At 36.0% G+C, this 26,578-nt stretch overlaps 2 protein-coding genes across 4 annotated transcripts in view; one reads left to right on the top strand and one right to left on the bottom strand.

The window, feature by feature from the left end:
* Nucleotides 1-184: 184 nt before the first annotated feature.
* LOC117416672 (cyclin-K-like) lies at nt 185-7,070 on the top strand. The gene is made up of 11 exons (XM_058987810.1): nt 185-360; nt 1,050-1,302; nt 1,809-1,890; nt 2,042-2,173; nt 2,621-2,726; nt 2,947-3,004; nt 3,265-3,434; nt 3,547-3,758; nt 4,485-4,518; nt 4,749-4,820; nt 5,609-7,070. Exons 2-11 carry the CDS (start codon nt 1,115-1,117, stop codon nt 6,208-6,210), a joined length of 1,656 nt encoding a protein of 551 aa, XP_058843793.1. The 5' UTR covers nt 185-360; nt 1,050-1,114; the 3' UTR covers nt 6,211-7,070.
* Nucleotides 7,071-7,485: 415 nt separating this feature from the next.
* LOC131697610 (coiled-coil domain-containing protein 85C-A-like) overlaps nt 7,486-26,578 on the bottom strand; it is a 41,520-nt gene continuing 22,427 nt past the window's right edge. For 2 of the 3 annotated variants that reach the window (XM_058987813.1, XM_058987811.1), the window contains exons 3-8: nt 22,773-22,849; nt 20,116-20,154; nt 15,578-15,682; nt 10,745-10,840; nt 9,921-10,019; nt 7,486-9,559 (exon numbers count right to left, since the gene is read on the bottom strand). In XM_058987813.1, coding sequence (XP_058843796.1) covers nt 9,470-9,559; nt 9,921-10,019; nt 10,745-10,840; nt 15,578-15,682; nt 20,116-20,154; nt 22,773-22,849 — 506 coding nt within the window. In that variant the 3' untranslated portion in view covers nt 7,486-9,469. The remainder of the gene's footprint in view (nt 9,560-9,920; nt 10,020-10,744; nt 10,841-15,577; nt 15,683-20,115; nt 20,155-22,772; nt 22,850-26,578) is intronic. The other variant, XM_058987812.1, reaches the window with a different exon arrangement.

The raw sequence follows: 26,578 nt of genomic DNA, 5'->3' as shown, positions 1-26,578 counted from the left end.
GGTGAGTTTGTTGACTGGAGCGTCTGCATATTCTGCTCTGTCATTGGCTCTGATCCGCTTCTCTTTTTTTTTCCAAGATTGGTTGTTGGAGCACGGAACCATTAATACCAAAATAGGTTAAGAATGCAAAGCTGTGATTGGCCAATACTGCAGTCGCTTATAAAGGTAGAAAAAAAATAACAAAGACGTTTTCATAGCTACGACAGCGTGATGACGTAAGATTAATTTCTCAAAGATGGCGGCCCCCACGGTGGTAGAATGATATATGTTTTAAAATTAAAGTAAAAACACGCGATTGTAAATTGGTTCACACGCGATTCACAGCTACATTTGTGATTGCATAGTTTCCTTTGTATTCAGGTTGGTATTATTTATTTATAGCGTTTACTTTTGAGATCAGAAAAAAGGAAACAAACTTCAGTCTTTTAAATTTCACAGTATGTCTTTGGTGTACTAGCAGTTAGTTACATTTGTTTGTGTCGTTGCATGAACCACGATGTGGTGCGTGTTCCGTAGTACATAAATTACCAGCGGTCTCATGAATAACAATAATAATTGTTTAAATTACGTGGATCTTTTATTATACTCAGTGTAATAAATTGTTTCCTGTTGCTAGTTACATTTCACTCGTAGTATAAGATAACTGAGTGTAATAACTTAACACAACTTAAATTGGGTTTGTGAAAGCAGTGATAATAAGTAAACATTTGAACTTGTTATTAATTGTGCTCTTTTTTCTTGCTATTTATGTTATTTTGGTTGTTACATACAATTAAATTTGTAGGTATTTCTTAAAGTAGTTTTGTTTTAGAACCCAGAATAACACGCTTTATTTGGAGAGATAATACGTTGCAGGACCTCAACATCATTATTGGCAGGTGCATGCAACAAATTGCTACTCTGCACCTGCCAATAATGTTGAGGTTATGAAACGTACTGTAAACTGTATGTTATAGCATTTAGCCCTCAGATTTCAAATGATTCATGTTATTCTGATATACAAATGTAGATATGTCGCTTTTTAATGTGTTTTTTTGAATGTTTTGCAGGATTAGGAAACACACGTTTGTTAAAGGATATTCAGAGGTCTCCAGCTTTAGGTTATTTTGAATAAATGAAGGAAAATAAGGAGAACTCCACTCCTGTGACAAGCCTGGACCACATAAAACCATGCTGGTACTGGGACAAGAAGGATCTTGCTCATACCCCCTCCCAGTCTGAAGGTCTTGATCCAGCAACAGAGGCCAGATACCGCCGGGAGGGAGCAAGATTCATATTTGATGTGGGAACCCGCTTGGGGCTGTATCCTTTTATTATTTGTTTATGGCAAAACAAATACTTTTGTGGGTCCATTTTAATATTCAAAAAAACAAACAGTTGACCAATGCTGTATCTTCAGGTTTTTTTGTTTGTTTGGATTCAAAACTGACCGGTTATGCAGTGAGTTTGTATATATGTTTAGTGTTACTAAGTAACCAACCAATTTTGTGTATTTTGAAGTGGTACTTCTACTTTGCTTCCAAATGATCTCAAATTCTGCTTGGAACACCTGTGATTTGTATTTGTCATGTGTACCATTATTTAAAACAGAAAAAAAAAAAAACTGCATCTTTTTTTAAGGACATTTTTTTGATTTAGCATTATAAAAAGTATATAACAATATCTATGTCAGAACAACTGAAGTTATTTTTTAGTTTACCCTCCTTGTATATCCCTTGACCTTTATGTCCAAATAGGTTAGCATTTTTTTTTTATTTGTGAAAAAGAATAGCTTCATTTTTAATTGAATTCCTTAACTAAAATATCAGACACTATGACACACTGGCAACTGGGATTATCTACTTTCATCGTTTTTATATGTTTCATTCCTTCAAACAGTTTCCAAGATATGTAAGTATTCCGATTCTGAGCTTCTCTAATTGAAATCTTTCTCTTGCTGCAAAGCATTTACCTGTCAGAATAATACATTTAAATGGTATTACTCTGTGCAACTGCTAGGGTTTACTGTTCTGTTTGACACGTTGCTTTGTTGTTTCTGTAGGTCACTGGGGCTTGCTGTCTGTTTCTAGCTGGAAAGGTAGAAGAAACTCCTAAGAAATGTAAAGATATCATCAAAACGGCTCGCAGTTTACTAAATGATGTTCAGTTTGCACAGTTTGGAGATGACCCAAAGGTAAGTTTTGCTTAACTGTAACAAAACCTGAAATTAATCTTAGAAATGTCTTTACTTGTATTCTTACCAGGGATCTTTTTTTATTTTATTTTTAAGTTTGTTTCTGTTCTTCTGTTGTCTAATGTGTCATTTGTGGTCTTAGCATTTGGGAACTTTTTCATTGTTAGCCAGCATTTAAATGATATGGATGTTAGAATAAAATCTGCATTTTTACATTATGTTCACTTTGTTTAAATTCTAAACAATATTTAATGCAAAAATGTGAGTAAACATATTCATTTCTGAATTTCAACAGAGTTAACTTTTTTCTACGTAGTAATTGACAGATTCCTGATCCCTAATTTCCTTTCAGCTTCTCTAGTTAACCATTTCCCCTTTCCAGGGAGAGACAGCTCTTGTCCTTTGGTTAAAGTAAAACACAAAAACATGTCATGTTCATTTCTTTAGGAGGAAGTAATGGTGCTGGAGAGAATACTGCTGCAGACAATAAAGTTTGACTTGCAGGTGGAACATCCTTACCAGTTCCTCCTACGATATGCAAAACAACTTAAAGGTATGGATATTCATGGTAGGCAGTAGCTGACAATTCTACAGGGTAGCCACTTTATACTATAAGGTGGCTGTATAAATCTTGTAAAATTACAAAAGAACTGGTAGAGTTATGGTGATTTTTTAAATTTTGTTATATATATATATATACACACACACACACACACACACAAACATAAACCCCTTAAATGTAAATAAATATTAACTCTGTTCAATCTATTTAGGGGACAAAAACAAACTACAGAAGCTGGTGCAAATGGCCTGGACATTTGTAAATGACAGGTAAAAAAAATTATATATTTAGAAATTATTGTTTTGCAAGGTTTAAGGGTCATTTCTCGTGGTGTCTTGTCGAAATGTCTCTGTATGCAGATAAACTGAACATATAATTTCAAAGGTTCTTTCAAATCAAAAGCCTTGGCTCCTAAACATGATAAATAGAGTTCTTATTGTTTTAGTCTTTTGTATATATTGTTGTTATATTTTGTTGCTTTCAGTTTGATGTGCCACATGTTTCTAATGTTTTCTGTGGTGTGTTTCAGCTTGTGCACCATGCTGTCCCTGCAGTGGGAGCCAGAGATAATTGCTGTAGCTGTAATGTATCTTGCTGGCCGGTTGTGTAAGTTTGAGATCCAGGAGTGGGCATCGAAACAGATGTACCGTAAATGGTGGGAGCAGTTTGTACAAGATGTTCCAGTTGAACTGTTGGAAGGCAAGTAAAATGAAAACCCTGATCAATTGTTTCATTTTTTTAAAATGTGTTGCACGATGATTAACTTTACTCTAGTTTTATTGGTGTGTGTTTTTTTCCCCCCCAATTATAGACATTTGCCATCAGATCCTTGATCTTTACTCCCAGGGGAAACAGCCAATTCCCCAGCAGATCCAGGAGAAAGAGAAAATCATGCCAACTCTCCAGCAGCTACAGGCACTAGCACAGGCACAAGGCCAGAACTCTGGGCAAAGTCAGTTGGGACAACAGGCCAAGAAAGCCTCCCCACAATCCAGTCCTCCAAAACAGCTGAAAAGACCACATGTTAGTTTCAAACTTAAATATATGAAAGCATGCTTTTTTTAATAGGGTATCTAATAAATGTGTTCTCTCTTTTAGTGGAGTATCCATTTGGCATTGATTTAAGATTAAATGATTCAAGCTAATTATCTTTTAAGTGAGAGGCCGTGTTTCTCCACAAGATAGCACATATTCCGTATGGATATGTTCTAAGAATGGCATCTCTAATCTGCAGAACATTTCTTTTAGAGGTACTGGCCTCCCACACCACAGAGAGATCAATCCATTTGTTTAATGCCAGCTCAAGTACATTTATGTTTTCGTTCATATGATTCTAATGTTGGTAATTGGGAAGATCATTGTTGTTCAAATTATGTTTCAAGGGGAATGTATGCCCTGTAGAGTAGTGAATCTTAACCGCTTGCAAAAGTAGACCACGTGAATGAGGTTGTTGTGGTTTGCCACCACCACCTGAGTCTCTTACCATTCTTTATAATGAATTCAGTCGGGGCATTTAAGTACAGTAATCTGTCGCATATCTACCCGTCACATATCCACCCTAACCATTTATCCGCCATGATCAGTCTCTTCATCAGCAACGTTAGTTTATTATTGAACAGAGAAGATTAGTTCAGATATTGTAGATCCTACCAAAGTTTTTGTACACTGTGTCACATGAGCTGTTCAGTGTGTTGATATGTAAATAAATCCTGTTTTTTTGTGTGTTTTTTTTTTCTTTCTTATTCACAGGTTGGATCCCCTAAGGATGAAAGCAAGGTATCAGGTAAGAGATGTATTACAAGACATGCATTTTGAAAAGGTTCGAAACACCTGCGGTGGTGGGTGTGCAGGAATGCATTATTCAAGTAACCACAAAAGACTTTGATGTTCAATTAATACAAATGCTTGAGTTCATAACATTGTATTCTGCTGAAACAACGACATATTGTATTGTGTGTGTTTTAATTTCTTAGACATGAACAAGGTTTCTAATCATCTTTGTTTTATGCACAGAGCAAGTGGTTTCTAAAATTCCCAGACTGGAGACACCACTGCCACCACTACCAAGCGTGCAGCCCCCACCAGGTGAGTAGCTGGCAGTTTGATTAGCTTGCTTTAACATCTTTAAGCTTTCTATTCAATAGTGACATCTTCAAATACAAAATATCTGGTCATTGAGTTTTTGCAATTTATTAATATCTAAATATTACATATATTCTCTATTCAGCATATCAGCAAATGTATATCTCTTATAAATCAGAAAAAGCTTGGTGAATGTGTGTGACACTCCACATCGTCATACTAACTGCAAAATGATATTGGCATTGTAAGCAGGTTTTACCCTGAGCCTGCAAAGGACTTTAGACAAACACATGGTTGCAGTTATGTAACTAGGTCTCAAGGTTAATGTAGTTCAGCAATGATGGATCAGTAGGTTCTTTAGTGTAAACCCTAAGGTAGATTGACTTATATCATCAAAGACTGAAATAGAAAGGCATACTCCAACTGACTGGACAAATCAGTTAATTGTATTGTTTTATTAAACCTGGTATGTCTTTGCAGTCTACACTACATTTTTGGATGAATAGATTACTAAGTCTGTTGGTTGCTGGATTGACTTTGTAATATATAGGTGTAATATAGTTTCCAAAACAAATATCGACTTTGCCAAAAAAAAAACACTTTGCAGTAGAAGCTAGACTATTGTATTTGTATGTAAGAAGCATTAACTATCATTTTAACAAAATGTCTAGGCATTTAGCAATATATTGTTTTTGGCTGTTGTCAAAAGCATATACATGAAATAAATGCAGATGAATCTGTCTCTTTATGAACGAGACATTGAAACAGTGTGGACACTTCTCTACTAACAGATCGCAAGCCTCCTCCGGTAGTGTCTGCGCCTGTGGGAGAGGCCGATTTGGCTGTGACTGGCGATTCCATTGAAATACCAAAAGGACCAGTTCCCCCTCCTCCTCACCAAGCTCCGGTTCATCAGCCACCCCCACTACCTCACCGCCCGCCCCCTCCACCCCCATCCAGCTATATCATGGGCATGTCTACATCAAGCTCTTACATGTCTGGGGAGGGCTATCAAAGTCTACAGTCCATGATGAAGACAGAAGGACCCTCTTATGGAGCCATGCCTCCCTCGTATGGACCGCCAATGCCGTACCACCCACATGTTTACCCTCCTAATCCACCACCCCCAGTGCCCCCTCCTTCAGCAAACTACCCCCCTCCGAACCTCCCACCTCCATCTCCTGCCTACCCACCACCTGGATACAACCACAACTATCCTCCCCCTCCTCGGTTGCCCCCAGGCCATGGTGTGCCACCTCCAGGGTTGGGCATCCCTCCTGCCAACTACCCACCGCATCCTGGCCCTCCAGGTGGGCAGCCACAGGTCCCTCCTTTGCCACCACCTGGCATGCCCCCAGTAGGAGGTATGAGTCGTGGAGGTTGGATGAGATAAAAATAGAAACCAAATGAAATGTGTTTTGTTTTGGTTTAAAAAGCATAATATTCCATGCTAATTTGAGTTTGTATTGTCTGTAAATAGTTTAGCCATGGCTATAGTTGTAAGAATGATTTTGGATGATACATTATCTATATTGATTAACAACAGTTTTGGGAGACTGTGATATTTTTAAATACACTTATAGGGTGCAATCAGTGAAAATACAAGGCAAACACTGTAGATGTGTTATTTACATACTTCTGAAACCACCATTTTTTTCTTTCTTGTAGTGCTTGAGCTAAAAAAAATAAAAAGAAAAAAAGAAAACCAATAATATTATACATCTGTATTAGCTAGTTTGTTTCTATTTGAGTTGGGCGTGTATCATTGTACAAAGGTGAGTAGATAAGTTTGAGGATGGACATGTATTTGGGTTCCTACAAATGGAGTTTGATCTTCACATTTTAAGTCAAGATATTACTCCCAAGTACTGGGAATTGTATTCTAAAAAATATCTACAATCTGTACAGCGAGAAAGGATTTTTCAAAAATGTCACGTCTCCGAGATGTGTACTCTGATGTTGCTTTGATCTATTTGAAGCATTCCAATGTGAAAATCCAGAATCTGAATTTCAATGGACACATGTATTGCAAATATGAGCTTGTAGATCAATTTTACTGGGTAGAAGAACATCTATTTGAAATATAAATAAATAAATAAAAAACCTCCAATAAAGCATGAGAAACATTTATGTATGGGATATTGAGTTGGTAAGGGAATTAAGGACCAATTTGTTTTCAGTTGTCTTAAAGCTCTTAATTCCAAATGTGACTTCAATATGGCTTTTACATGATAATAAATGAATACCAAGTCATTACTGCAGTAAGTGCTTTGTAAATGTAATATACGTTTTAGACATATATGTCTGTGTTATGACTTTCTTTGTGGCAGTAGAAGTATGCAGTTAATTCATGGCAGCCATTCATTCATAACATTATCTTCCACATACAGTATGTATTGGACAGTTAAATGGTTCAGAATCATTAGTACAAGCTGAAACATTTGAAATGTTTAATACCAGTCAGCACACATTGTTCAATACTGCCACTGTAACAGATTCTGAACAAGTGAATGTGTAATTTTCATACTAACCAGGAGGGGACACAAGAGGTCTGTTGACTACAAACAGTTTTTAGTCTATTTATTTACATTGTACAGAAGGGACAATATGTGTTTTGTATCATTATTGTGTATTTGGTGATGAAAGAACTTTAACAACCAAAATGAACTTTTCTTAGAAAAGAAAACCCCACAGCATATTCTTTTTTATTGTAAATGTTTTCTTATACTAAACACAACCACAAGAATGCAAAGAATGTACTTTTTATTTTTTCAAAAATCAGCTGAAAGTGGTCTATTTTAGGTCACGTTTAATTTGCTAAAAAATATCAGTTCATCTTTTGCTAAATACACTTTATGAAAAAAAAAACAGTTCCTTTAGAGGTTACAAATGCCTGCTATTCACACTACATGAATTTATATTTACATAATAATGTAGATTTCAGGTTTTCCAGTATAGTGTATCACATTAACAGAAAAATAAAACAGAACTTTTATAAAATCAGATTCCAAATCAAAATCTCATCCACAAAAGAAGCAGCACGTTTAAAAATTGTAACATTATGAAAATATTCAAAATTTATATCACTTTGTATTCAAATTAGTTTATATAAAAAGTCAGTAGTATGCAGTCTTTCTATGCATTTTTTTTTTTTTTAAAAGGTCACTTTCCATGATCAAACTTTTTTTTTTTTTATAAGACCCAAATGAGTGTACAATTGCAGTTGGCCCTGTTATAGATTTAGTGTGTGATTTGTGTACTAATTTAGATTCTATTTACAAAAGCTCAGTATGACAAAAGTAGCTATTGCATTTTCATTTTAAAATGAAACCCTACATGTATCTAATATAATCTATGGTTGAATACTGTATTTTGAACTGAAACTGAAATACAGCAAATAAGTTAATATTGTTTACTTAATGGACAAATAGCAAAACCATAGGCAGTTTTTTTTTTTTTTTGTCGACACATCATTATTTTGTGACTAAACATTTGTAAAGAAACATACACTGCTATTGATGAAATCACTTGCGGCATCCATACTTTATCAAACAAGATTGACATTTTAAGCTGAAATCATTCATTTCCATTGTTATGTGAAACTAAATATTTAAGTAACGGAAGACAATGAACTTTTATCGGTTAAGGTTATACGTAATACTAAAACAGTACAGTTCAGACTTTGTGCATTTAGATTTTTTTATTATTTATTTAGATCAATATTTCTGTTAATTTTGATAGCAATATATTACTTGTACAATATGAAGATTATACTTGTATGTATAAATTATCAAATGTAAAATATATACTTGGTGTACAAATGCAGCAAGTGTTCTATGTTTTCCAGCCTCTAACTTTATATGGCCAATTCTACCTTAGCGGTTTTAAAAACAATACAGATATTGTAGGTGTTATTCACAAACATGACCATGGTGCAGTTACAAACTGTGACAATATGCTATTGCTATGGTAGGATATATATTTTAAATCTATCCTTAATCCACAAATTTTTTTTTTTTTTAAAGTATTGTTTAATTAAGTAAACGTTACTTTTACAATAGCTTATCTTAAATTCTCTCAAAGAAAACAGGGTAAAGGACAGTTATCTTCCATAAAAGTGCCAGTGGTTAATTACTTTTTTTCTGGTAATAACAAACACAGTTCATAAAAGTGGGTCTCCTTATTGGCTATTTTATACAGAAATGCTGTACAAACCAAATGCAGCTTAACGAGAAGTGAGCCTTGTATTAGGAAAAGTTGAATTAAAACATTGAAAAGCTATTTAATGTACATGTTTTGTACATAGAGTACATAGACCAGAAACCAATTAACAATAGTAGGCAGTATGCTGGAGTGAAAAAACATAAAACTAGCTGCCAGTCTTGAATACTTCTTAGTCAGATACCTGTTAGTATTTGCTTGGCTAATAATTTAAAACAAGTTTTTAGTCTAAAGGTAATACTAAGTGTCATGGTTGGTAAAATGGTGCTGTATCCAAAGTTGTTGCCAACCCATGAAATTTAGTCCATAAACATCAGAAGATATTATGTACATACAGTCAAATGAAAGCGTTTTGGTTTAACAGAATGTCCCATGCAAAGAGCCTCATTGTTCAAAGGTCCGTTCATCAGTTTTTTTGAAGCCTTCAACAACTACAAAGGTCCCTTAAACTGGTTTCCAGAGAGGTGCTGCTTAATGGATGGCTTGGAGCCGGCAGCATCTCCCAGCTTACGCCAAACAACCTAAACATTAAGAAACAAAAGATGACAAAACTGTAAACTATCTACGCATCCTTATTATCGACACATACTGTATATACTGTATACTGTACTGTATATCAGGACATAGACAAAACACAACACAACACATAACACTTAGCACAGAGTGCTACAATATCCTCTGTATATTGCTAATTTTATTCCTTCATTGCTCAAACCACCACTAAGAATCTAGAATTCTGTAATGGAAACATTATTTCACTCTGAATACATCACTTCTTAATCTAATTGGGACATTTTTAAAAACAGCCAAGGAAAATGCTTTCCCAGCAATCCCAGAAAAAAATTAAAAAACAGGCAAATATCTGAACTCAGAAGTACTTACGTTACACATTTCACGAACAATCGCTTTCTCCTTCTCACTAAGGTCCTCTTCATAGTGTTCTGGTGCTTGCTTGTCCAGGTTTTCATGGACTTCCAGGACCTTAAGAAGGGACAAAACAAATGTCAATGTATTATGGCAAATAGCTAATGTACAATTTTAAAAGCACCTGGTTATTCCTTTACTTTTTATAGCATCCTACTTGTAAAACTGACAAACTAAAACAAAATGTGTTATCATGAAAAATGTATGAAAAATATATATATGGTTCTAGACTAAGCCTGTATATTGAGTTTTTAGAATGTCCCAATAGCTTTCTTTTTAATTTGACTGTCTATGCACATGTGGCCACAAGGTGGCACCCCTGTCAGATTAGTACATTGTCAGTAGGTTTGTTTTTGAATTATTTTATTTTATTTTATTGTACAGTATAAGTTTCTGGTCAGATTGAACTGTTTGTAAGTGTCATTAATTTAGTTAATTTATATCTCAATGGCTGAAATACTTGGCAATGCCAGGTAACCTGCAAGATCTTGTCACAAACAAAGTAATATCCCTACACACCAAGGAGAAGGAGGGAAAAAGAAACTACTTTTCTCCAAGTGAAAGAGAACAAAAACCTAAAATGCATTACAAAAAATGTGAACATAACTGAAGTATAATCTATAGTAATATGTGCAGATGACTTAGCAGCCTGTGGACAAGGCATTTTAAAAATGACCAGCTGTTTAATGATACTGGTTTTAAATAATGCAAGTGTATACAATCTCTGACATGGGTTGGAACTGAAGCAATGGGATAATTATTGAAAATAAGAAAGTCTGTACCTTCATGGCATGCACCACTGCTTCTGGTTTTTGGGCTGAAGGAATATACCCCACTGAAGTTGACGAGGAATCCCCAGGGGCCAGCCGCACGGAGCCCTGTTGAAACAAAAACACACATGAAATAAAAACTACTCTAGTCTACTCATGGATTGGACCACAGAAGAAAACACCCAAAGCACCAAGCCACATCCACTGGCAGTGTCACAAAACTAGAATTTGTACTTTTTGTCCACTGATTACATGTTTTCTCTGTCCCTACCAATAACATACAGTATTGTTTACATTTTGAGTTTCATGTGCTGTGTTTGTCAGAATTTTGTGAACAGTAGATTTATAACATATCCCTTTTAAATACACTTCACACTATTCAGCATCATCCCCCACTAACAGCCACACACTTTTTTGTCATTGCTTAAGAGGCTTTGAAAAACTGGATCCATACTTTTGACTTCCAGCTGCAGCTCATTCTTTAAAAAAGGCTTCTTCATGCATGGCAACAGGTTTCAGTTTATGCTCTCACGCAATGGATCCAGCACTTACAAAACAAGTGGTTCCCTGACCTGTACACTAGTGGGGGAAAAGTGGGAATTTGGCAGCAAACAATAACGTGTAATGAAACACCTGTTATAGTGCTCATGCTCAGAGAATTCCATACTCCCTACAATTACCATTAAATACTACATACAGCAAGTATACATTTTACAATCTCTTCAGATGACATTACAAGTCACGCAGCTTGCAAAAAAAAGGCAGGGTCTAAGACACAGAGTTCAGTACATTACATCCCAGAGTAACAATTAGAAAAAATAAGAGCAGCTTATGCAACAGTGCTTGCAGAGTTGGCGGTTTATAAATTAATCCCTCAAGAAAATACAGTGTGTTCCGGTCTTAATTAATCAAAATTTCACCTCCCTCTTTCCAAGGTCAGAACAAGGCAGAGCAGAACAAAGAATCAATTCATTCTATCCAGCCCTCTGAGCCACATTTAGAAACTGTCTTTGTGGGTGTTATTCTTGCGTTAAATTAAAAACAATTAACTGGAATTGTTTTCCATGCTGCTGTGGGTGGCCCCAGGACAGACTTGGTATTTCTAGATAAATGCATGTTACAAATGTACACCAGGAGCAGCCAATAAAAGCCCCCTAACACTGAGCACAAACAGACCTCAAGACCATTTTATGAGACTGCAATGTTCTCCCCACACAGAGTTCATCTAGGAAGTGCCTCCTTTCCTTTGTGCTCCGGTTAAATGTACCATATACTGAATACGTTCTTAACGTATGGAATAACCACACATACTGTGTCTTAGACTTAATACCCAACAGACATACCAATATACCTTCCTAATTGGCTCCCAACAACTATAATCCCTGCTTGACTGGAAACATAAAGCACAAGGAAGCACTCAAGTGAGCCCCAGTGATCGTATGATCTGTCTTATTAACTCTGTGATTTTATTGAGATTCAGGAATTCTAATTCTTTAGTACTGTGTGAGTTGGCCGTATTCCAGGCTCTCCCCTGCATTCTCTTTGTGTTCACGCTAAGGATGTGAAGGGATTTAGCTTCAGAGAAAATGAGGAGGGAGGACATATAATCACAGCAAATGTGTTCATTCTTTTTAATGTAACTTAAATGTGAGCCTATTCCATTGGGGCTTTTCTGGTGGATGTATGGTAAGTTACAATTTAGGTGCTAGTTTTGTTTCCATTGTGAAAACTGTTTTTTTGTTTGAAAACTTACACACAAGTCCTTTAAAAGTTTTCTAAAATCCACAAATTCAATGAGGAAATCTGCATACCAATTAGAACATTTCATTTTAAGTATGTTTGGTTATTACCAGAATTTCTCAACAAATGAATAGGGGCCAGATTTGTGTTATGGTTAATTGTGTCACCCGAGTACTTAAATAGTGCAGTAATACAAGAAGTTAGTAAGGCAACACAGCTTTGAGTATCTGTGGTAACTGTGGGCTACTGGGAACTTTGCCCCACCATAATTACACTCCATATTTAACACAACAACCACGAATGCAAGGGTTCTGAATGTCATCTATAAACCACATCAATGTTCTCCTCAACACTGTTTACCTACGTCATTGTGAGTCTAACTGAACTAGAGACACACAAGAGACTCTGGTACAACTGACTTCAGTTTGTGTGTGGGAGAGATCATTTATTCTGCTGGAAAATCGGCAGGGATTTTGGGAAGAGGTACATCAGCTGCTCAAAATAAAAAATGTTGATTTATTTGACATTTGGTAAATTTCGTGAAAGGAAAAATCAATAACACGTAATGTGACCCTTAAACTGTCATGTTCTATCTTAAAACTACACAGCTGATATCTAATGAGAGCTAAAGTCAAAGCTAGAGATAGAAGCGGCCTAGAAACATGCTGGTGACATTTTTGTAATCTCTATGTGTGAAGAGGTAGGTATTATTATTATGTAACCATACATTAGTTCTTTGAAGAGGTGTTTTCTCCATCATTTATACTAGGGGGCAGGGAAAAGAAGTAGCTCTTCAAAATTGTTCCTTTGCATTGTTATAATAACGTATAGCACAGGCGGAATCTGTATTGTTTAAACTGATTTGTGTGCTTTGTTTTGTTTTGTTTTTTGGTGTAGGTGGGAGAAATTTGGCCCAAAAATGTCAATCTCTGTTTTAGGCACCCCCATTTACTAAGCTATTCACAAGCATTCTTATTGTTTAAAATAAAGGCAGCTGCAATTTTTGTAATTCACATCTGCTGTGAGGGTTCAAAGCTATGGAAATGAGATGTGAAATCTTGAGACACTTGTTTTTACTCAAGGGCCTGCCTGCCTGCCTCCCTTTCAAAAATGTGCACCACTGCAGTTTCTTCCTCATGAAGACAACAGCAGATACTAATTAATTTTCTTCCCATGTAAAAGAAAATTGCCCAGAAGGTAACGATTGTACATATTTCCAGGCTGAACTCTAACTGTCACAGCCAATGAGTTTGCAGACTAACAAGACTGAAGCGTCACTTTAAGTGCACAAAAAAGGAATCATACCTGCAACCAAGGGCTTTGCAAGAATATAAAAAACTGATTAAATCCCAGACAAGGGCCTTTGTTTTCAGTCTAACTCTACATATGGTATAATTTTTTACAACATATTTTCTGGTAAAGGAATCCCTGAGAAACATGAAAAGCACTGTTGTGGACACGACACCATCTAATTTATATACCCATGTGATGTAACTAGCTTTTGAGCAGGCGTGGGGTCACAAATTGGGCTGTAACTTTGGTTTGTAATGTAACGTATGAGGTGTCATTTTTTTTTAACACATGGATAAGACCCTTTCTATGGTGTACGTCGATATATGTGGTCACCAGAAGACAAAAGGTCATTATTTGGAACATAGAGAAGCATTTAGTACCTTGTTGCCTTATGATAGCTCTATTTTTGTTGTTTTCAAAATACGAATCAAATGATTGAATAGATGATGATCTGTTTTATGCAGAAAAAGTTTCTAATTGTAATAAGAGCCACTCAGAATGAATGGGTCAGTTTTGGAGTGCAATTCTCTTTTATTTCTGTAGTTTATAAAACAGCACAAAAGTGCTATTAAAAACCTCAAACTGTGTCTGGGTCTGATTTTAAGGGGCTACGAACCTTAAAATTAGTGAACTCTTTCACAGTATATATTTTTGAATGGCTTTACTAAGAATAATCTGAGACTATAAATCATGTTTCCATGGGGACATGTAATAAAATAGCTTTTTTTTTATTAGATTTTGGATACATCCTGAAGTATTCTGATGAATTTTTATGGAAAGAAAAAACCCAGTTGAGTGGAAAGAGCTTTAATCTCATCTCTCAAGAGCTCTAATAACTCATTAGAATTCACATTTCAATGGAATATAATTTACAATTTGCCATTAAATTGAAAACAAACTACTGTATGATTTCCATCCGGAATGGTTGCAGAGAATTCCCTAATTGCAATTAATCAATGTTATAAACAATACAAGTTCTACCATGCATATTAGGAATGCTGGCAAAGACCACAATTAGACATTAAGGGTAGAAAGCAAAGACTTAGAAAAAATAACAACAACATGAGGGAGCCATGCTCAATGTAAAATAAAATGGGGAGAGTTAAGCCGTCTCTTTCAGAACAAAAAACAAAAAACAAATGGCTGTTGGATATGCTGTGTAGCGCTTCTTTCAGTAATATCTAGACAAAAAACATCAGCTTTGAGTGAGAATGTCAAAACACTATAATGTAAATCTGATGTTTGGAGGGCAGAAACAATGCAAATGTCAACGACAGTGGCTTATTTTAATTGGTTTATAGTTTTTACATTTACAACAGATTCAGGATTGTTTTTATGTCTGTGGAGAAAAGATTTACAGGGGACATTTATGAGCAAATGGGTTATGAACAGAGATGAATCTTTGTTTATGGACACTTTTATAAGGAAGCTAAGGTTAGGCCAGTTACACTTATACAAAGTTAGAGAGGCTGATCGCATTGTGTTTACAAATCTTCCTTCTTTTACTTTTTGCCTCTTGCAGCCTTGGGAAAATAATTTTATAATCCATCCCTGAAGCAATTGAGAATCAGACTTCATGTTGAACTTCACTCCAAAAGCCTCCAGGACCAGTTGCTATTTTTAAAATGAAAAGCTGTCTGGAATCAGCTCTCAAGATAAACCTTTTTAGACATCCAATTCCAACGGATGCATTTGTGACGGATTTTCAGAACGCAGGTCTCAGTGGGTAATGTTTCCTGAGCAGTACCTGCCAGCCTCCCCCGCCCCCCATTGTTAACTGTAGTAACTGGAACACAAAGTGAAGGTACATACGCTTTGCAGAGATTCCTGGTACTGTGGCAGTGACGTCAACTGGCTCTCCGAGTGGTACAGAGAGAAGCCTTTCCGGAGGGTCTTCAAATCTCCAGAGCTGCTCTGCTGCAGAAAGAAAGACAGACATTGGTTAAAAGACATGATCACTTTTTTCAGTTTTCTTTTATAATTCTTCTAAATCCCCTTTAGGGGGCGTTCCAGCTGACTTCAGTAATTGTGTCTGTATTTCCTTTTATATAGCCGGTGTGAGTGGCTTCGTTTATTGCTTAGTTAGTTGTGTGTTTATAATTCTTCATTTGGTTTTATATGTCTGCTGTGTCTTTTTGTCTGCCATTTCTCTCCGTATCCTTCTTTTTCTTCTTATACAATCAATCATAGTAGCAACGTGTTAGTTTCATTTAAGTTAATATATGTTTTTTTTTTTAATATAACTGTGTGGACAGGATGGCTTGTAGGCTTGTCAGACCAGGAAAAGACACACACAGTACTGGGATATGAAGCGATGATGCGCAAGTTTATTGCAAAACAAAAGGTTTGAACATAAAACAAAACACTGTTCCACGGCACGGTGGCCAAAACAGACCGACAAAACAAACACTGAATAAAAACAAGTATCGCACTGGTGTAAAGCCAGCACTAACAGCAGTTGTTATTATTTCTTTTAGTTTCAGTTCTTAATCTCTCGCTCTCTCACAAACACCCAACATCGAATGAGAAAGTCGTGCTGCTTTTAAGCAGCAGTGCCGGGACTTGATTGCTAACCATTCAATCTGGCCCCTGCACAGTCTGCATCTGAAGAGATTGTGACTTCCCTGTGCCCACGTACCAACATACATTTTAAATCACCCGTGCTACATAACCCACACTATACAAAATAAACCAAATACACCCAGGGGTCAGGGGTTACCCCATCACAAACTGGGAGAAGATTTATTTTATTTTATCTAAATATATATATATATTTTTTGTACAGTATATAGTCGTTATAGAATTGTCAAGGTGTGGATGTTTCTAATTAATGTCTTATAGGGAACAAGACGTTTAGGCATAGCCATGACAGAAAATCTCCACATGCAAAATCCCATTGATTCTACTGAAAACCTTTCAGTACACTACCCACAAGGATGGGGGATTCAATTGGCAGAACATTTCACTTGCGAAAGCATTGAGCAGTTAAAGTAAACATTACAGCTCATAAAAAACAAAACAGAAGTGCTCCCAAAGGGGGCCAGTTTCACTGGAAACTGGAGGCACAAGGTGGGGGACTAATATTTCTGGCTGGGCGGCTGTGACAGCTGGAAACCATCAAAGCCATGGCCACGCGATCTAGCTTATTCATCAGGAAGAAGTGCCGTAGCAGTGGTGATGCTGGTTCACAGCTCGGAGACGCAGCACTTAAGTCAAGTGGCCCTAGTGAGACCATAAATCTCCTTCTCAGCCATCAAGCATAATGACATGCGGAACCTCTATGTCAGAGAAGCTCAGCACGTTCTCGACCTCTATCTCTTGCTGGAGGGAATTTAAGAGATTCTAGGACAGTGCGGTAGCAGATGCAGCAACAATTTATTTAAAACTTATAAGATTATGCCAGAAGTGAATGAGGATGATAAACATCAAGGTAATGGTACTACTTGTTAGTGAAGAGAAATTAGTATTTTATTCATGAAGAAGTAGGGCCCATGAAGGGTACTGCTCATGACAAAAATGTACTATTGTTATTCGTAAATGGATGCGGCTTGCTTACTTTTAATAGGTTTACTGTTTTTATGATTCTGTTAAGTGTTTTTGTCCTGTTTTAATGATTTGTCTACTTTTGCCATTCAAACAGGGACTTTAGTGTTAACAGCAACCCAACGTAGAAGTCACAACCATGTGTGAGCTTCTCCGATTTCAAATTTGATGATGTTTCCGGTATATTGATTGGAGTATCTCAGTGGGTTCAGGTTGAGGAGAGTGCAAGGAGAATATTGGAAGTTGAAGAACAATATGTTGTAGCAATGGTTATACTACTACTGCCCAATGTAAAATACCATTTAGAGAGAACATGTCAAAACAGTCTTTTACTGGCTCTACTATTTACAGCATAAGCATCTTATTTATTGTTACAATTATTGTTATCAGTTACCAGTCAGCACGGATTACCAGGGGGAAGTACTGTAGTCGTGGGAAACGTGGGATTTATTATGGTATCAATTAAAACTGTTTAAAAGTACAGTAAAAATCTATTCTAAAATACATCTTTTTCCTTTTTTTCTTTATTGATTAAGGTAATATGAATTTCCATTTCCATGGACGCATTTACTAGAAAACAGCACTGAAAAAAAATCAATGACACACAAGCTCGAAGATAGAAAAAGCACAAGCTTCGAGGCTTTTTGCGTTTCTCAAACATGGTCGTTACTGTCAGTTGTCTCTTTTTATCTGTACGTGTAGTGCTGTCTATGCTTAGCGTAAATCCAGTTGTTAGTGAATGCCATTCTGATTAAATGCTATTTGCTGTGTCCATGTATTGTGTGTGTGTGGACATAAAAAAAATCAGTACCCAAACAGAACAAAACCCAGTTCACTAAATTAGTACAACTATCCCTTGTTCAGATAAAGCAGTGGATAAGGCCTCTTTTGCAATACTGAGTGAGAACAGTGAAAGAGCAGTGGATAAGGATTCTTTCACCAAGACACTCTATATATATGTGTGTGTTCTTGTCAAGGGACATCTTGGTGAGTGTCATCAGCAATACATTTTAGTATCAAGTATACAGTATCAAACTTGATTACTCAAGAGCTCTTTGACCTCTCACAGTTACTTGCACCATCATTGAAAAATATTTAAACAAGTATTCAAGATGTTAAAATAATTCCAGGGATGCACCACTCCTTAATGACCATCATCTCGAATTCCTTTAGGGAATTAAGGGCTGGCAAAAATGTATCCAAACAGGACTGTTCTCCACAATTACAAAAAGATCATTTGTAAATCCAGTACAAATATTTTAAGATGAAATTCCTCACTCATAAAGTAAGGGATGATTTGATTTATAGAGCAGCTTTATGGGGTGAAAAAATAGGTCCCTCTTAAGCAGCATGATTGTGAAGAGTTTAAGGCAGTTTTCCAAAACTCACTGTAAGGGTTTGGTGGTTTTATTGGACTAATAAACTTACCATGGCTGGTTGGTCTTTGTTATATTTGGACTATAAATCTGAGATCTCTAACCAGGAGTCAGCCTATCCAGTGTTAATGCAGCGCTTTCTTTAGCCGCATGCAGTGGAGGTCTCTGGAGACTGAAACATTTTTTCAGATGTGATGGGAAGACTTTAGACAGGCAGTTCATGCAGAAATGCATCTTTGTGACTACACTTTTTACCACTGTTGAATTCCCCCATGGCTATGCGACAACGAGAAGTTGAAGGTTGTAGTGATGTCTAATTCTGAGTACTAGAAACAAAATCGAGTTCAAAAGGCAAACTGACAATAAAAAATAAAATAATCATTTAGGATTAAAGTGTTAAAAACGTTATTCAGTTTTTCAGACTGAAAGCAAAATAATCGTAATTCTTGGCCACACTAGAATACCATTGCTTAATCCTTCCTTCCATCCATTTATGATCTCCAGTGTGCTTATCTCTGCATCAGGCTTAGAACAATACTTGCCTGTTTAAAAATCCCATTACCTAATGGATACCATTAAAGGCTTTGCAGATTGATAACATTTCAATATTTCTACCAGAGGTCTGGGCAGAGAAATGTCTCAATAAAGGTTGGAGGTAAACAGGCTAAAAGGAGAGTCCTTTTTATTTCTTGATTTTTTAGCTAATCCCCTGTTCGATATGATTCTCACAGACATGGGGTGGCCCTGGCATTTCTTGACAGCAACTGCCAAGCCTGCTTTTGCTCTAAAAGCATCTGAAGTCTCTACCAAGAATCTAATGGTCTATTCTTTCTCTCCTTTCTTGGGAGCATCCATCATTCAGGGACTCTATCTTAATACTGAAATATGGTTATGTTATGAAAACTGTTTATCTGTGATGCTTGCAAAGCCCAATTCATCATTAGAAAGAAGAGCAAAACAAGTGCACTCCTGCTGCTCATTATGAGCACATTCTGAGAGAAGTCTTTCTTATATGGATACAGTTTAAATTCACAATGGTTTCCCATCATTTCAAATGTTTTGAATAGGTGCAGGAAACCAGAGTGCTGTTATTGTTAATCACCCTGCCACCCCTGTTGTAAATAATTTAGGCAGCTTGCTTGTATGCAGGTAGCTGCAAGCACTTTTTCAGAGCTTGATATTAAAGTACAGCATTCAACTGGTAGGAAGCACTTTTTTATATTTGGGATTTACTATCACATATAAAATGACAAGAACATTTTTCCTTATAGGTGACACAAATAGTAATAATAAAAAAAAATCTTACTGCAAGTAAAGTATTTTAAAAATTGGAAGGCTGCAGTATAAGCCATTTAGGTTAGTAGAAAAGAAAGCCCCAAATTGCCATCACTGTGCTCCAAGCATGCTACCCAGCATCATTGAAATGATTACCTTTGCAAGTGCTCTTGGTAAACTATTGCGGTTACGGGGCTGAGAAGGAGAGAACAAAAAGACAAATTTAGTTATTCACCAGGTAGTAAAATTCACTGTAAATGGCAGGCCCTATACGATACAAAGACAGAACCAGGCAACAGTAGATGTATCAACATTATTTATAACGTGGCAACTATTGCACAGCTCCCATTTGTGTCAAACAATCATCTATAAAAAGTTGATTTGTACTGCCGGTCTATTTTGGAATAGTCTTCTTTATATGTAATTTAAAAACACAAAATAATACCTTTCTAGCAGCAGCACATTTTCAATATGCAATGATGCATTTCTTGTGTGACCAGAGTCATGTGATCACAGTCGCAGTGACCCTTTGCCAATGGGTGACTGCCTGTCCTTTTTATAATCTCAATATCTCCTCAGATGTCTTTAGTATAGCAACTGCATATCTGCTCCACAAACAAAATAAATCAAAGTTCCGTACAGAAGGAACAAAAACAATTCCTTCTAGATGATACATCTGCACTGCATAGGTTGCAATGATGATTCTACACAATCACTTAAAATTAGAAGATGACACAATGATGTCTCCTAAGGTTATTAATGGGCTTCTACTTGAATCCACCACCTGCCTCAAGAATAAAAAAAAATAGTTTCATGCAGAATTAATAAAATATGTTTTAAAACATATACATGCCAAAGGAGATGGCTCATTATAACTTCAACACTTTCAATGTTCTGGAGTGTATTACATAAAGTCATCCGTAACTATTAAAACACTCACTAGTTCTAAATTTAAAAAATACAAAAAGAAACTTAAAATTCAATGAGAAACTTTTTGACTAGAAGTCTTTCTCAGTTTCTTCAATGGTATAATATAAATCAAAGTGTGGTTGTCATGTAATTATCTGAAAAACAACTGCAGTTTCAAATAATTCTAGTTGCCAAAAGGCATAATAGATTTAACACCCACAGGTTCAATAATGGGTACAAAAGATCAGGTGCCTTTGGTGACATTTAGATGTAGCTGCAATTTGGTATTAACAATGGGAAGTTCTACCAGTAAATCACCCAGCTTCTATATCACTTAGGGAGGATGTTAGACATGTATTAATACTTCGTGATTCTATTCAGTGAAAATGTTTTTCAAGATATAAATACACGAAGGTTAAACTAACAGAAGAGGCTAAAAGATGCAATTATTCTAAAATATTGATCTCAGTCATAATAAATATTAAAGTTTTTAACAAACGTCTGCTTCGCAGAGCATGAAAGAGTATTCTATTTATGAACCAAAAAAATAAATACTTAGAAGTATTTTTTTTTTTTCAGTCAGTAGGAAGAAACCTGATTCTCTACATTCAATACGTCCGATAACAAAACTACACCAACAAGGTTGGTCCAAACAACACAAGAAAGCAAAACACAAGAACATAATACTGGCTTCCATGCTACCTGTATGTGTTTTAAATGCCCCAACTACTACTATTTGAGGAATGTTCAAGCATCTTCACAGGACCATAGTGGCCCTATTGCACCTACATGAGCTTTTCTTTCATGTTTTCCATTTTCAATGAGCACTGTGTGGCTACAGTAAACCCCAAATAACTGTTTGAAACCGTAACCTAAACATTCAACTGCCAGGAAATACAAATACTAAAAGTTCACTCGCTGACAGGGCCTTGTATATATCGAATTGTACTTGATGAACATTTTCTCTTTGGATGTGAAAATCAATTCAATGTCATTTTCAGCTGGCAGGAGGAAAACTGATAACACCTCCGATACCCGGATACACACTCAACAAGAAGAGAAAGTCAATGTGTCAGGTTTCACATAGCCCATGGCAAAAACATGGCAAGGACATTCCTTCCCTACACTGGGTACCTAGTAATTGTTTTTATATCTTCTAAATAATAATAAAAAAGGTCATAGAGTGTGTGTTCTCTCTGAGAAACCTTAAGCACTAAAAATAATCCCCTTTCAACTGCTACCATTACAGGCTGAGATATTCGACATGGCACTGCTATGAAGCTGGGACTTTTAACATTACATTAGTCTTAATGTATTTCCTCATACCCTCAAAAAGCCATGGGGTTCCAATTTAGCCCAGAACAAATTGACAGAACTAATTTTGATCTAAGAATTTAAGTGGATAAACTGTGGAGTAATCTTATCTGTCACAACTCCATCCTTAGAGTACAGTACACATATTAATATTATACTGTGCCACTGTTAAATATGCTTTAAACCAGCACACAATAGTAGTGCTATTTGATCTCAAGTAGGAAATGTGGTTCATAGTTTCCACATCTTGACCATGCACAGCAGGAGGGTTTGTTGGTATGGAGAGCAATCTCCTCATGAGGTATGAGGTTGCTAAGGGTCAGTGACCACTAATAGCTACCACCCACACAAGTCAACTATTGATGACTGATCACACAGCAGCAGGACTCACAGACATATTACAGATGCAAGAAAATGGGATGGTGAAACTAGAATTACCATTATAAAGAAGAGATTATTCAACATTTGAAAATGCTCAACCATTTCCATATTGGCAGTCATGTCCATTATTGTGTCATTTCTCGACACGAAATCAAGCAGTATGTTACATTAGATAAGGTGTGTTATAGAATAAGGATTCTCAATGGTACCTGTGATAGAAGCTTGTTGTCATCTTCTAGAATTCTGACTTTTGTCTCCAATTGCCGAATGTAGTTTGAAGATGGATCTAGTGAAAAATTAGGAAAACAGAGTCATTCAAATAAAAAAGCAAACAAACATACAATTATAGATCTTCTCATGTGAATACTAGAAAACCAACTGACAACCAGCTAAATATCAGGGCTAGTTTTTCACATACATTCTCTAAATTAGTGCTTAGGCTATGGGTTGCGAAAATATATGGAATTTAAAGTTAAAATGCACGGTAATGTGGGTGATGTTTTATTCTAAAAATGTCTTAAGTCATGAAGTTGTAATTAGATTGACATTTACACCAGAAAATCAGAAATGTTGGTTTCCCTTGGCTTCCCTCTGCAATATGGCACAACTAAGTATTTATCAAATACTTTATCCACTCAGTGATGCTAAACCCTATTGGTATTTTAAATCTTTTTTTCTTGGTGACCCTGTGTATTCAGACCACCAATTCATTTAACACTTCTTTTGACCTCTGACCAGTAACTCAGTGACCACCAGAACATCTCTCATACTTTTAGGAAAGGATATTCCCCAAATACTGGATATTAAGCAATTAACTATAACGGCCCATGGTCATTTGTTATTACGTCCAAAATAAACATGACTATATTTATAAGTATTTAAACTACGTAATAAATATAGTTTAGCAGACATGCTGTAAAACAGAATATACATTATAATAATAAAAGAAAATGTCAGACTCTTACATCTAACATCTGGCTTAAGAAATATGCTAAGGTAAAGTTTAAAAAAAAAATACAAAACTAATCTGGCTTCATTTGAGATGACAAAGATTCAGGTAAACCTGAAAAAGTATGTATTATTTCTCCCTGAGAAAAGGGTTGTTAAATATTAACAGCAAGCATATAATATTAATGTAATTTCCATGCTTTGTCAACAGCTGCAGGTTAGCTTTGTTTCCAAGTGCAGCTTCAGTATTAAAAAATTCAAACTACATTATTATGGTACCAACAAGGTAATTAAATATATTTTAAAATGTTTGTGGAACCACAGGTAAGTAAACATTGGGATATCAATACTGCTGGGTTTCAAAAAAATGTGTTTTATTTTAACATTTTCAATGTCAAGAAAGCACCTCCTGCCACACAGCGATACCAAGTTAATTCCCAGCATTCCTTGCTACGACCTCTGATTTATCAGGGCACTAGAAAGCTTCTCAGAAGCAGCCCATTCTCCACCATCAGCATTTCTTTCAACTGACAGGACTAAAGAATGAAAATGGGGCACCTTTAGAAGCACAGCCCTAAAGATGTAAAAGAAAATACTCCTTTCTTTCAGCACCAAGTCTTAATATGCACCAGATGCAGTTCATTAATTGAAGCTTTTCAGGACTTTTACAGGTTTCAGTAAAACTGCATTGCATTTTAGGCTTCCTCACATCAAGTAAACAATTGTCTGCAGTAATACAGTTTATTTTATAATACATAATCAATTTAGAATGTATAACAAAAGTAAATGACAGATTAAAACAATTTAACTGCACTGTATAAATCTTTAATAACTGATTAATATTTCAGAAAAAAACCCTGCATCTACTGTATAACCTTACTAGATATCTGTGTCTTGATACATTTCATTATAAATGGGCCTGCAATCATTGTAAATTCCCTGGAAAGGTATTAGACAGAAAACATGAGGAACTGTTTGTTAAAAGGTTCAAGCGATTACGACAGAGTAATTTACTGAAGCGATATATCACCTTCTTGAACAAGATGTCATTTTGTTTTCTCCCATGGTTGATTTTTAAGTTCTTTATAGCCATTATTAATATAAATATAAATAAATTAGCATTAAGTGCTCCACTGGGCCCTGTTGTAAATCTGTTTATTTCCTGCTTTGTCACATGTTCTGTCTTTGGTTCTGCAATAACTTCCCTGTGTTCATTTCAGAAGTATATGAGCTATACAGTATTGTTTTAACAGTAATAGTCATTTATATACTTGCTGTTTTTTTCCTTCACGTATTCCCTTAAGGTGTAAAATAAATACATTAAAAACGGAATGTGTCATCAAATGAAACATCTGTACCATATGTGATCTGCATTGTCTCAGATTGTTCATAACCAACAGGTCTGCGTGTCAAAATGTCAAACATGAGCGTTCCCATTATACAGCTCATAAAGGTCCACAAATCCATGCTATCTGTCAACATGAATGCCATAAAATGCACAGAATCTAAAATGTTATATAACAGATTGGATTGAGTGCCTTTTCCAGTCGCAAACTAGTTAAGATGCATTCATGCCTCAGATCAGTGCGTCACAGTTTGATAACACCTCAGTTAGAGAGTTGTATGCATCAGTGGTCCCAAGATAAGTTTGGCCTTTTAAAGAATAACTAAGGGCCTCAGCTTGAACACAGTCCACGGTCACATTATCTCAGCTTAACTGACCTTATCTTCCCAGACCTGCAATTCCTGGCAGTGTTGTTCTTTTATCCTATGGTGGATGTATAACAGATCTCACTGAACAGCACCATTAACTCGCTTCTGAAATTAGATCTGTTCTGTTCTATGCATTTAATGTTAAATAGTTAAGTTTTAGGGAAGGGTAATATTGGAAAGCATTTCTAAATTGTGGTTTACCCAAAAGGGCCCTATGTTGTGCAAAAAACAGGGCTTTGAAACCCGCTATCCGATTCTAACTCGAAACTGCTTTACGTTCAGGGTATATAGAGGATTTCCTCTATATAATTATGGAGAGTAAACAGCCAATAGCACATAAAAGCTGTGCTCTTCATTCCTCGTCTCAGGGATCTCATTTTTTTTTTGGTGTAGATTCATATACTCCTCACAAAAACAAACAAACAAACAAGAAAAAAAGGTATAACTCTCAGAATTACAGTAAACAGACAGCCAGGCTGCCTACCTATTACTAATCCTCTTTGCCTCCCTTGTGACCCTTTAATCTCACTACATCTGGTCACCTGACCTCCATCAAGCACTCAAGACGATTATCAGGCAGCCCGGTTGTCTGGGCTGAGGGGGGGGGGGGGGGGGGGGGACAAGAGTCTGGAAATGTGCAAGGACCCTTTTCCAAATATAACTGCAGGGTTATCACAGGCTACAACCATACAGACAATGTTACTAAAGAGTCTTCAACTGACAGGGGACTCTTCTCACAAACACAGCTCAGCATAAACTGCTAACAATTTAATGAGATTACAAGGGGGAATCCCTTTGTTTGCGTTTATTTTATAGGGTTTAATAAAAGTGTATGTCTATTATGGATTAAATATAAATCAGAGTGTAAGCTTAAAGACCAACATGTGCTTTTCCTTTGTTCTGCATTGGTTAAAACTGGGAAACTCAGAGGATTATGGAGAAATAACCCCCCAGCCTCCAACACACATATTTCTTTTATATAAGTAGAACATAACTAGTTGAATCCAATCCATGTGCTGTTTTTATTTTATTTTAATTTGTACAGAATATGCACATAATAAATGAATTTTCAAAGGGTTCATTTAAATACAGTCGCCCGGCAAAACATTCCCCCTTGAATTCAAAAGGTCCCGCTGGCAGTACATATTTCAACTTCTGAAAACCAGCACAGCAAACATCTGACACCTCATGTCTTACTAAATAAAATTAAAAAAAACCTTTAAATTAAAAATAAAATTATATTTAGAAATGATGTACAGTAAATTGTTTCCTAAATACTGTATAATGTCTTAGTTACTATATAGTACAAAGGCCTTATTTAAAATGATATGATGGTTGCTTTTAAAAACAAAAT

The sequence above is a fragment of the Acipenser ruthenus genome, chromosome 15 (assembly GCF_902713425.1).
Source record: "Acipenser ruthenus chromosome 15, fAciRut3.2 maternal haplotype, whole genome shotgun sequence".
Taxonomy (NCBI): Eukaryota; Metazoa; Chordata; class Actinopteri; order Acipenseriformes; family Acipenseridae; genus Acipenser; species Acipenser ruthenus.
Note: the sequence above shows the minus strand (reverse complement) of the source record. Positions and strands in the feature narration are given on the sequence as shown.